Source organism: Molothrus ater, chromosome Z (assembly GCF_012460135.2).
Source record: "Molothrus ater isolate BHLD 08-10-18 breed brown headed cowbird chromosome Z, BPBGC_Mater_1.1, whole genome shotgun sequence".
Classification (NCBI taxonomy): Eukaryota; Metazoa; Chordata; class Aves; order Passeriformes; family Icteridae; genus Molothrus; species Molothrus ater.
In genome coordinates this window covers 24,612,871-24,625,318 of record NC_050511.2, presented here as the reverse complement: position 1 = coordinate 24,625,318, position 12,448 = coordinate 24,612,871, and the positions used below count along the sequence as shown (strand labels likewise).

Sequence of the window (12,448 nt, the reverse complement as noted above, 5' to 3'; positions counted from 1 at the left end):
CCTCGGGGGGCGCGGACGCCGCCTCTCCACCGGGAGGAACTAAAGAGGCGTGCGGAAGCGTTTCCATTCGGCGCCACTTCCCAGAAGGCCCGCCCTTTCCGTCGCGGAGGAGGCCGCGGAGCTGCCGACATGGTGGGAGCCGGCGCTGGGGGATACGGCAGCCGGGGGCGCGGGGCGCGGGGTCGGGCGGCGGGATGCAAACGGCGGTGCAGGGGAGGGACGGGAGGCTGCAGGAGGCCGGGTGGGCCTCTGAGGGTACCGCTGTCGGGCCGCCGCCTCCCCGCGTGTGGCGGAGGAGCCGTCACCGGCCCGCGGGCGGCCGTGCCCGCTGACCGCGCTGCCTTTGTGCCCACAGCCGCAGAACGAGCACATCGAGCTCCACCGCAAGCGCTATGGCTACCGGCTGGACTACCACGAGAAGCGGAGGAAGAAGGAGGGCCGGGAGGCGCACGAGCGGTCCCGCAAGGCCAAGAAGATGATTGGGCTGAAGGCGAAGCTGTACCATAAGCAGCGGCATGCCGAGAAGATACAGATGAAAAAGACGTGAGTGTCCGCCTCCTCTCTGATACCGTCCTTTCATCTTGACTCTTGAAGGATGAGATGAGACGCTTATATTGTTACAAAGAGCTCACTATTGCTTGAGTCACATGTTGTGGTCTTAAATAGCGATCGGGCTGTAGAAGGAAAGGGGCTTTGCCGCAGCAGACACATTTCAGAGTCCCTCTCTTTTAAATGAATGTTAACAATTTCGCTCCTAGAAGTACTTCCTGAGACAAGTGTTGATGGGCAGTAACTGTGACTAATGTAATCATGACAAAAAAAGTGAATGCAATCCTTTGGAGCTTTTATATCAGCTGCTGTTAGCTGATATAAAGTTAGCATAGCAAGAGGCAGTATTTTTTAGTGGTTAATAGCAAATATACAGTAGCATACGAAGTATTTAAGCAGAAGATTAGGCCTGTCTTCAAGGATAAACAGCAGTGTCAAACATAGACGATAAAAGCATTTTTCTGTAATTTTTTTCTGTCATCCAGAACTTGAAATCAAAGCTGTTAAATGATGCCTGAAAACTAGGCAAAAAAACAGTACTCCATAGTGTAAAGCCTGTGGAGCAGGTCTTTGTTTATTTGATGCTGGGAGTGAGGGGGATAGCAGCACCACAAACTCACCTGTCCGTTCTTTCCACAGCACTAGCTTTTCTGCTTTTCTTATTTAATGTGCACATTACACTTTCGTAGCCTTCATGTTGCAACATAGTTTCTAACTACATGATTATGTGAGCCCTTGTTGCACATGCATGGTTTTCACAGGAGGTGGTCGCAAGCCTCCTGGGGGTTGTTTTTTGATGCAGGCTCCTTAGTCTTCCTCAGCCTTGAAATTTTCACCCGGGTTCCTGCACATGCTCTGTAAGATTGTCTGCTTAAGTAGCCAGTGGTTAGCTTTTTGCTGTTAGCTTGTTCTGCTTAATTTACAGGTTATTAAAACACGCTTCAGTCACATACTCTGCTACAAAGTAACTACTTCTTTCTGCATAGCTACAGCTTTTTGCATAGCTCAAGCATTATATTGTTGCCTCAGCATCATTAACATTCTCATTAGTTGCTAATGAACTTCATACCTATCCACCGTGTAGTTTTTGCTGGTTTCAAAGTGTAGATAGCTGCTTTCCTCTGCTACTTTTTGAGGTGATGGGTTTATTAACCCGTTGTTAGTTTGTGGGTCTATTCTTCTTTTCTTCCCCCTGGTAAACAACCTCAAAATTAACAAAACTTGGCTCCTCTTACAAACACACATTCCTCACATGTGTAAGCATTGCCATCAAATCTCAGAGGAGGAATAGAATGGGGTTTTTTTGTCAGCAGAGAGGAAGGCTACCCTCTCTCAAAGTGCTTGACTGTTTGCTTTGGGTCACACAGAAATTCCTTAAAAGAGGTGCATGTCTTTCTTGTGTTCCTGTCCTGGTAGGAAGTGACAAGATTGAGTGAAATTAGTAGTTTACCTTGAAAATTATTTAGTATTATTATATATATATATATATATATATATATATATATATATATATATATATATATATATAAAACAATATATAATATATATATATATTATTCCTCAAATATAAATATATAATATTTCACAAATACCTCTTAAAGAAAAATTTGAGCAGGCACAGGCTCAAAATGGTATATCTAAAAATAAGTCTTTTTTCTTGTGCTGTTAATACTGGTTTTCTTTCTTTGCAGCATTAAAATGCATGAGAAGAGAAATACAAAGCAGAAGAGTGATGAAAAAACACCCAAAGGAGCTGTACCAGCATACCTGCTGGACAGAGAGGGCCAGTCCCGGGCCAAGGTCCTCTCTAACATGATCAAACAAAAAAGAAAGGAAAAAGCTGTAAGTAAATGTATCAAAGTTCAGATACCTAAAATAACAACAACCACTTTATATTGCTGATGCCAAGGTTATGTAATAGCCTTCAAGCAAAGACTGATTAAAACCTGAAATCTTGAGTGACTGAACGGTTTAGGACAACGTGAGCATATGAAGTATCTTGATTTTTGGAACTTTTAAGTGCTAATTAAATAAGTAGCTATGAATTGCATAACAGCTATGGTCTAACCCTTTGCTTTCCAGAAATTTGATTTTATTTGGTTTTTCCCTTTTTATTTAAATATGTGACAGGTAAGAAAATTGACCTTTTTGTTTGTTTGTTTTACCCTCCTTCCAGGGGAAGTGGGAGGTGCCTGTGCCAAAGGTTCGTGCACAAGGAGAAACAGAAGTTTTAAAGGTGATTCGTACAGGAAAGAGAAAAAAGAAGGCATGGAAGAGGATGGTTACAAAAGTTTGTTTTGTTGGAGATGGCTTTACTAGGAAGCCTCCTAAGTACGAGCGATTCATTCGACCAATGGTAATGTTTTAGAGCCTTAAAGAACATTTAAGTAATAATTCTTTTGACTTACTGCTTTGATTTTCTGTGTTAAAGAAACTTTCTTGTGTGATTATGCACTTGATCATTACTCGTGTAGAACATTCCTGTTAGTTTCCTTGCCAAAATATAAACCTCTAATAGCATGGGGGGTGGGGAGATGCCTCTACAGTCCCAGTATATGTTGAAATTCCTGCTTTTATTCCTATAACTCAGGTGATGCCAGTAAGTTAAAGCTACGAGCTTTTGAATTAGCATAGGAAAATCTTTATCAAAAATACTTTGCATATATTTTAAAGATGGAGGTGTCTTTTTCAAGCTGCACTGATTCTCCGAACTGCAGAAGCCCACTCTGTTCTAGGACTTCAGAATTTCCTCCTTTTGGCTTAAATAAGCTTGAAGCACACTTGTGACTGTGAAGGGAAAAGCTGTGCCTCCAGTCCAGCCTTTACTCACTCAGCTGCAGGAGCAGTGCCTGGGTTCAATCAGCCTGGCAGCACACAGGCAAAAGAGCTGGATTCAGTGAGATAGTATTGGTTTTATATAAAGAGCCCTTCCTGTTCCCTTACAGGACTCAACAGTCACTGTGCAGGCTGCCCTTTGAATTGTACTTCACTGCTAGTTTGATGGTCTTACAAACTAACCTTGGAAAGATTTTTTTTGGCACAGAAAAATTATGGTACATAATTGTCAAGTACCCTCTATGAAGTGCAGGTCACTAGATAAAAACTGCTCTAGGAGATGAGTATTTCATATTTTGTCATACTTCTTCATGGAACAGAAATTGTCTAAGGCAACAAGTATTATTGTTGGGCTACTACTAAAAATTGACATCCTGAAAACATACATGGAAAGCTTTATCTTTTTATTAACCAGATTTTAAAATAAGTCTCTCAATCTACAGTAGACAGATGGCATTCTGTATTCTAAGTTGTTTCATTCTCCCTAGTCTTTCTAAACATACAGAGATGAGGACATAATTCCCAAAGTGTTTAACTAGATCAGTTGTGAGAGTTTAAAGCAAATATTAACTCATTCTAACACTCTTAATGCAACAGGGCTTACGTTTCAAGAAGGCACATGTGACACATCCTGAACTTAAAGCTACTTTTTGCCTGCCTATCCTTGGTGTAAAAAAGAATCCATCATCTCCTTTATATACCCAGCTGGGAGTAATTACTAAGGGTACTGTAATTGAGGTGAACGTGAGTGAGCTTGGCCTTGTGACACAAGGGGGCAAAGTTATCTGGGGTAAGTAAATTTAACTACTTATACTGCTGAACTACTTTTTAAAGTTTTTAATCTTCATTGCACCATGTGTTGTTAAGATCTCATCCTCTAGTCATAATTGATGGATTGTTAAAAGTTAGGTTTGGGCTGTAGCAGAAGCAACTAATAGCAACTCTAAAAATATGTGCTTTAAGTGTTAATCTTACGCTTTCCATTCACACTTGCAAAATCAAATTAGATAAAGTTCAGAGCAAAGACTCAGCTTGCTTGCTTGTATATCATATTGAGCAATGCCACAAATCTGTTACCGTGTGAACCATGAACAATTGAATTACACTTGCAGTGGAAGTTTTGTGTAGGAGCCTCATTAACAGATTCTGCACCTGGGACAGGGCATCCATGGTTGTATGTATGGACTGGGGAACAGTAGGCTGGAAAGCAGTGCCATGGAAAGGAACATGGTTGATGTCAAGTTGAACATGGGCAGCAGTGCCCTGGCAGCCAGGAGGGCCACCTGTGTCCTTGGGGGGCATCAGCCAGGCAAGGGAGGGGATTGTCCTGCTGTGCTCTGCACTGGGGCAGCCTCACCTCCAGTGCTGGGGGCAGCTCTGGATGCCACAGTGTAAGAGAGATACAAAACTATGGGGGAGTGTCCAAAGGAGGGCCACAAACATGGTGCAGGGTCTGGAGGGAAAGCTGTTTGAGGAGTGGCTAAGGGCATTTGGTTTGTTCAGCCTGGAGCAGAGGACACTGAGGGGAGATATCACTGTGGTCTTCAGTGTCCTCACAAGACGAAGCCAAGGGGCAGGTCCTGATCTCTTCACTCTTGTGACCAGTGACAGGACTTGAGGTAACAGCACCAAGCTGAATCAAGGGAGGTTTAAGTTGGTATCAGGGAAAAGGTTCTTCACCTAGGCTGTGGCTGAGCAGTGGAACAGGCTTCCCAGGGAAGTGATCACATCACCAGCCTGACAGATTTCAAGAGGCATTTGAACAATGCTTTCAGGCACATGGTGTGATTCTTGGGAGTGTCCTGTGCACGGCCAGAACTTGGACTAAATGATCCTGATGGATCGCTTCCAACTTAGCATATTCTGTGATCTTCATAGGATCAGACAGACTTCATTTAACAGAGGAGTTCACTTGGACAGTAGGAAACCTAAGATTTTTTTTTTAATCTCAGAACTCTAAATGATTCATTTATAAAAACAGAGCTTTAATATAATGTTTTGAGAACATAAGTTTACAGCTCAGTAGAAGGTAGATTTAGATTTCAAAATGCATTTGAGTCCCTGTGCTTTAGAGACTTGTTGATTGTATTTGCAAATATAGAAAGATCTAATCTATAAGAACTACTTCCAGGTTTTATACACATGTAATTCCCTTTTCTCTCTAGGGAAATACGCCCAAGTAACTAATAATCCAGAAAATGATGGCTGTATTAATGCAATTCTACTTGTTTAAATTGGATACCAAGTGTTGGATGTGGACACCTACAAAATAAGTGGACTTTACCCAAATTTAGAAAATCTTTGGAACCTTCAGCCATTCCAGAAGAGTGACCCTACAAGCTGATGAGGAACTTCAGCCAGAAACAACTGCTCACATTTTTATATTTATGTTTGCTCAGTTGAACATTGCCCAAATAAAAAGATTTAATTTTTATTTCTTCATGTGATATGGATTTGATCTAAACCTTCTTGGTGTTTTTACAATAGCAGTTTCCTTGCTTAAGTATGTTGTACCTAATTCAGGTCACATTCTCATAGGGGAAATTTCCCATATGGGAAATACGGCCACTATCTCACACAATGTCCTGCTCTAACAACTAAAGATACAGTAGTGTGTGCTAATTTGTATTTTACTTCTGGGAAAGAAGACTTGGGAGGCTGCAGCTGGAATGTTACTGCAGACTGACATTAGAAACCAAGTTTGATACCTGCCCCTGCACAATCATGGGCTTGGGAGCATGTGAGCAGCAATGGGGGTGTGTGTTACAAATGAATGTTTGAGATTGCTTAAAAAATCACTGGCAAGGGCACTTGAAAGAAATACATTTAATATTAAGCAACAGCACAATGAAGTTGATTGGCAAGATTTGCTCTACTTCTATGAGACAATTAAGGCACACGAAGGAAAAAGTGACACAACAAACCAAAAAACAAAATCTAGTAAATCAAAACAGAAATTAACCAAGAACTGTCAAGGGTGTGTGTGTCTGTGTGTGTGTAACAAAAGGATAGAAAGGGCAAGGATAAAAAAGAAAACAGTCTAAAAGCCCAGCAGCACTCAAATGTAACCATGTTTAACTTATAGCTTAAGCTTCACTTAACCATAGCTTAATTTATAGCTTAAACTTCACTCATAACTTAACTTATAACTTAGCCTTAACAATTTAACAGAGGAATAACATTTAGCAGGACTTAACCTAACTTGTAGCTTAACAGCTTAGCAAAAGAGCAACACTTGACAACATTTAACTTCGCTTATGTCTTTACCTTACAGGCCTAACTTAGTTAGATACCTCAGATACTTAAACATCTAAGAAAGCAGAATTTCTCCTAGATTTTCTGTAAAATATGTGCACATGCATACACACAAAGAATTAGTACAAGGTACCTGTGAAACATTCTCCTCAAAGGTAGAGAAATGCTCACTCTGGATGCTTTTTATGTCCTCAGCCAAAGGGTTGGGCCTCAAGGAGTGAGGGTATCCTTGTTCAGCAATCCTGTGTATACAACAAACAAGGGTTAGCTGGCTCTGAGAGGCCTCACTCAGAAGTTGCTAGTTGCAGGCTGCTGCAGCTCAGGAGAGCTCAGGAGCTATTATTTTTGACCTCTGTGGGCCCGGAGAGTGAATTTCAGTCATAACAATGTTTCATCCTGGCCATAGTTTGGGTCAGCCACTTTATTTGAAAGTGTTAGAGCAACAGTGTTAGGGCAGTCAGGCAAGAGAAACTGTTTTCAAGGCTCTTCATTATGAAAACAGGAGCTTGTTATCAGCTGTTTCTGGGAGCAGGCAGTGTTCCTGATGAGCCCTAGAGGAGCTGAGCCCTCGCGCTGTTCAGTCACGGCTGAGGCCCAGCAAGCTTTTGTCAGGTCACTGTGGTGCCTGGAAAAGGAGCAGGGGATGCACTACCACAGAGCAGGGTGAAAGATAACCACAAGGGCAGCTACTCTCTACCTGCCCCCTTACCTCCTGCCTTTCTCCCCTTTCTTTCCACGACTGCATTAATGGAATGAATTAATCTAGGAGAGTGTAGCACCTCAGTTTCAAGCAAGAGAACAGTTTCAGAAGTTAAAATGTATGAATTTAAAAGGGCTTAAATATGTGAACTTTGAAAATGGTTTGACAGTCTTGATACTACAATTATTTGTAGCAATTTTGGTGGCTTTAAGAAATACTGAAGAGAAGCTAAAGGTCACAAGCTTTAGCTGATCAATATATATTTAGCTTGCATTCTTGAAATAAAAGAATCAAAGGCTACTTCTAAACTGGGAGCTTTCAGCAATGTTGCAACTGAATTGGTAATCTTCCAGTCATGGATTTAGTGGCAAACAGAAATATTTTATCACTATAAATATCCACACTCACTACTTTATATTCTTACTCTTAAATAGTATTTCTAGCCAAAGAGTTTTTAAATTGCAAATCAAACCCTAATAAATTTCTTCCAGTTTATACAGGCAGTAGTCACCTACAGCAGATTTGAGTATATCCAGGTGGGGAGATTCCACCACCTCTGAGCAACCTGATCCAGCATTTGACCGCTTCTAGTTTATACTGGTTTTTATTTAAATAGAATTTCCTATATTCCAGTTCTTCCCCAACTGGGCACCACAGAGTCTTAATCCATCTTTATATCCTGCAGTGATATATGGCCTCTGCCTCCTCCATAGATCTCGTTAGGTTTTTGCCTTGATTAATGATTCCTGCACAGTTAAACTTCTCTTGAGCTTACCAGAAACACTCCATAAACAGGAACTTCTGATGCCTAACCAAGGAGGGGCATCGGAGATGATTGCTCATCCCCAATAGGCTTCGAACATTACTTACCTGAACCATAGCCAGTGGAACGGTACTATTATTATTGGACTTTTGAAGAATTCCAGTAATTACTTACAGCCAGGATGATGATTAATTGATGTCTTAAGTCAATCAACTTGCAATCCTATAAACAATGTTCCTAAGTGAGGCCCTTCTAACTGTCCTGGGCCACAGCAGGCTCCTCTGAGTGGAACACTTCCCACAGCTCACCAACTCAAGAGTTTGCAATACTCAGAGGACCCATGTCAAAGAAAAAAAAAAGCTGAAGATGGGACCTGAACTGATAGCTCCCCATATTGCTTAAGGCGCAAACCTCACTCCTTCAGAAATGCAAAGGCATTCAATATGAGTATTTCACTGAACTTAAGGGGAAATTTAGTAGGTATCTTTATCTTTGTACGTATGCACATACACACACATATGTGTGAGTTGATTTAAACACGTAGCAAGTACACTATAAGCGTTGCCATCTCAGATCTATAATTATGTTATATTGTTGAGTAAATCCTATTTAATCTCTCCATAAATGTTAAACTAGTCAATGATTGAGTGTTGCCAAGTCCTTTACAGATAAACCACCGACGAAGTCCAGAACTATGACTGTTCTCAATCATGCTCTATCAGCAGCTTGGAATGCTGTGGCATCCCATCTGTAAGGAGAAGGAAGCATCCAAAATTCATATGTGCTTGTGGTTGAACAGAATGATAAAAGTCAGAGGATCCTCAAAATTCCATACTTAGCATGGAAATTGGTATGTTAGTCCCTGATCTCCTAGACTCAACAGTGGAGTTTGGATAAAGGGTAGGGTGAAAAGGAAGAGAGATGAGGGAGGGGGAAAAGGGAAAGGAAAATCCAGCTGATGGGGTGTCCAGGTCCTGGGGCTCATGTGCACCTGAGCTTTGTGGAGTCATGGGGATACCTCAACCCCATTCCTGTGCCTGCACTGTACTGTGTTGTGCTTTATTTGCAGAAGCCAGAACAAGGATGTTTGTCCTGAAAAAGTGCTGCCCTACCTTTGTATGTCCCCATCTCAATCCATGTCCTGCTCTTGCTCACTGTGTAATTACCAGCAAACCTTATTGAGATAAGATCCCAATATTACCAGGCGGAACATGCCTGGGCTCGTCTGGCCCTTGCTGCCTGACCAGAGGTGGCAGCTGAGGGGGTTTTACCTCAGAGACACCTTTGGCTAGCTGTAAGTTGCAGCTGGCACTTGGAATAAGTCCAGGCAAGCAGGAACTCAGGTTTACCTCTGGTGGAAAGGCTTCAGGTGATGGTGAAGAGAAAAAGGAGACAGATTCTGCTGGAAGGTTTAATCCAGAGTTTTATTCCGGGGTCACAGATCTCTGAATCTTGTAACAGCACCAACAGAATTCAGACCGCATGGTCGCTGTGTCTTTTAAGCCCCAGGGAGAGGGGGAGGGGAAGGGGTAGGTGTGCCACCAACCAGGTAGGAGGGGGGAAGGCTCAGGGGACAAATGACACTTGGATGGCCCAAATGTCCCCAGGGCTGAGAGGCATCTTTTGAACTTTGCCAATCAGACGATGGCCTTGCTGGCCTACTGAGATTGACGGACAGCTCTCAGCAGGAGGCAAGAGGAGGGGAAGGGAGAAGGTATTGGCACACCTGAGGGAGGAACTGATATAGCTAAAACAGGATATTGCATCACACTGCAACATCTCCCCCTAGTTTTGTTTAAAAAGAAGAGGACTGGGTTTGTGGTGCTGAGTGCTTGCCAAACCATGGTTGGTAAATCGGTTCCTCCTCTACAGGAGAGTCAGCATTTTCCACTGAGGCTTTCATGTCATCCATTGGAGCACTAAGGGCTTCCAAATGGTAAGCTCCAGGAGGGGGAGATGAGCCTGAAATTAACTTGAGAACCATGCATTTGATTAGTCTGAAAACAATGATAACAACTACAATAACAATAACTAAGATAAACAGTACTAAAATTACAGTTTTCAGAATAGATCCCAACCAGCCTGAGAGTCCCCAGCCTTTGAACAGTCCACTCAGCCAGTTGTCAGTTTCTCTCTTGATGTCCGAGTTCTTTTGCCAAGGTAGCCCATACGTGCTTTGGGCTGAGGGACTATCCAGGAGATCACTGATGGGAAGATCACGAGTAGGACAAGGAGCAGGCTTGGCCTCATGGCGTCTTGAGGCTACACACGAACTGTGGGATCTAAACTGGTACAAGGAAACTTAAGACAAATGTATTACAAACTATTCCAGATAGAAGGCTTAAATGGAATTTCCTCCAGAGAATGCGTGCGGCGTTTCCTTCTCCAGGCAGCACTGGCAACCTGGGGTGCTTCTGTCAATTTCTCTGAGACCTTGGGAACATAGGGCCTTACCCATTTGGAAGGAACCCACTTTAACCCAGAGGGGTGGACACACAGGCGTATCCACGTCCCCAAGTAACCAATTTGTAAGGTCCCACTGTCTTCCAAGTCTCAGGGTCCTTTACTAAGACCGGAGGCTTTTCTTTTAACATCGTATGACTGCTCCCCCCAAAGTGGCATAGGATGGGTGGATTCAGGCTGTCAAAAGAACAGTTCAGAAAATTGATTGTGAACAGTGCCCTGGGCAACTGGATGTGGGGGGGTTCCAGCTTCAGAACCTGTTATTGCTGGTCCAGGACTCTTCTAATATCACGGTGAGTCCTTTCTACTATGGCTTGACCTGTAGGGAGTAGGGGATGCCAGTTTTGTGCTCTACTCCCCATTGCTGCAGGAATTGCCCAGATTCCTTGGATTTGTAAGCAGGCCCATTGTCAGTTTTCAACTCCTTGGGGATGCCCATGAAAGAAAAAGCCTGTAAGAGGTGCTTAATGGCATCATTAGATGACTCTCCTGTGTGGGCAGAAGCATAGACCGCTCCAGAAAAGGTATCTATACTAATGTGAACGTATTTATGCCGTCCAAATGACTGTATGTGTATTACATCTGTTTGCCACAGTTCACAACTGTTCAACCCCCTAGGGTTTGCTCCTGCACTCATTGTAGGGAGTGCATGTTGTTGGCAATTTGGGCATGTGGCCACAATTGCTTTGGCCTGTTCTCGAGTGATGTGGAACTGACGAACCAGGCCAGGTGCATTTTGGTGGAAAAGCTGGTGGCTGATTTTTGCCTGTTCAAAAACATTTGGAAGAGTGGCCATCACTGCAGGTGCAGCAAGAGCATCTGCCCTTCTGTTGCCTTCAGCGATAAACCCTGGCAAGTCGGTGTGTGACCAGACGTGCATCACATAAAATGGTTGCTCTCGGTGAGTGACTAACTTTACAAGTTTTGAGAGCAATTCGAAAAGTGCGATGTTAGACACTTCTTGCAGTATTGCTTGATCTGCCCTGGACACTACTCCTGCCACATATGCAGAATCCGTTATCAGATTGAATGGTTCTGAGAACCTTTCAAAAGCCCTAACAACTGCAGCCAACTCAGCAACCTGAGGTGAACCTTCCACCTCAGCAATGTCTGTCTCCCATTGCTGGTTTGAGGATCCTTCCAAGTCATAACGGACTTGTGGGACCTCCCGGCCGCATCTGTAAAAACGGTCAGAGCCTTTTTTAAAGGTCTCCTACTCAGAGCATTCTCAATTTCAGAGTAAATTGAACATCTTGCTCGAAAATTTATTGGGCAGGCCATTGGACAGAAATTTGTCCTGAGTAGGAATCCAGAGCAAACTGCAACACTTCATTTTCTCGAAACAATTGTTCCAATATTTGCATAGAATTTAGACCAGATTTTAACTCAATTGGAATGTGAATGCACTCAAAGTCACATCCTGCTAACTCCTTGATCCAGGTCCTTGCTTTCCAGATCAGTTCTGCTACCAGCTCTTGAGGCTTTGTCATTCTCTTGGACCTTTTGTGACTGAGGAAAACCCATTCCATGATCAAGAGAGGGTCCCTCTGGTCCTGGCCCTTTTTAGGTGTATCCTTTGCCTTAGGTGTTTGTTTTTCCTCCCACTGGAAAATGGTTCCATGGAGGTGTGGCAACTTACCTAAGATGATAAATTTGAATGGCAGGTCAGGCCGACATCGGTTGGCCTGTCTTGTGGACATTGCCATCTGAACTTTTTCTAGAGCTTTCTGTGCTTCTGGGGTAATTGACCTAGGAGCACCTGAATCCTCTCCCCCTTTCAATAAATTGAAAAGGGGGGCAAGGTCTTTGTTAGTCAGACCGAGCCATGGCCTTACCCAATTTAAAGACCCACACAACTTGTGGACATCCGCAAGGATCTTGAT

The 12,448-nt window shown here is 43.1% G+C and overlaps 1 protein-coding gene across 1 annotated transcript; it reads left to right on the top strand.

Annotated features, from left to right (window-relative positions):
• Positions 1-29: 29 nt before the first annotated feature.
• On the top strand, positions 30-5,818 carry NSA2 (NSA2 ribosome biogenesis factor). Its single transcript, XM_036402624.2, has 6 exons — positions 30-132; positions 356-543; positions 2,241-2,391; positions 2,726-2,905; positions 3,982-4,174; positions 5,550-5,818. Exons 1-6 carry the CDS (start codon positions 130-132, stop codon positions 5,615-5,617), a joined length of 783 nt encoding a protein of 260 aa, XP_036258517.1. The 5' UTR covers positions 30-129; the 3' UTR covers positions 5,618-5,818.
• Positions 5,819-12,448: the final 6,630 nt, after the last annotated feature.

Excerpts from the sequence above, each read along its gene's own strand:
- NSA2 (XM_036402624.2), top strand. Across the intron at positions 2,392-2,725 it reads AAAAAAGAAAGGAAAAAGCT|GGGAAGTGGGAGGTGCCTGT; the intron begins GTAAGTAAATGT and ends CCCTCCTTCCAG. Across the intron at positions 4,175-5,549 it reads AGGGGGCAAAGTTATCTGGG|GGAAATACGCCCAAGTAACT; the intron begins GTAAGTAAATTT and ends TTTTCTCTCTAG.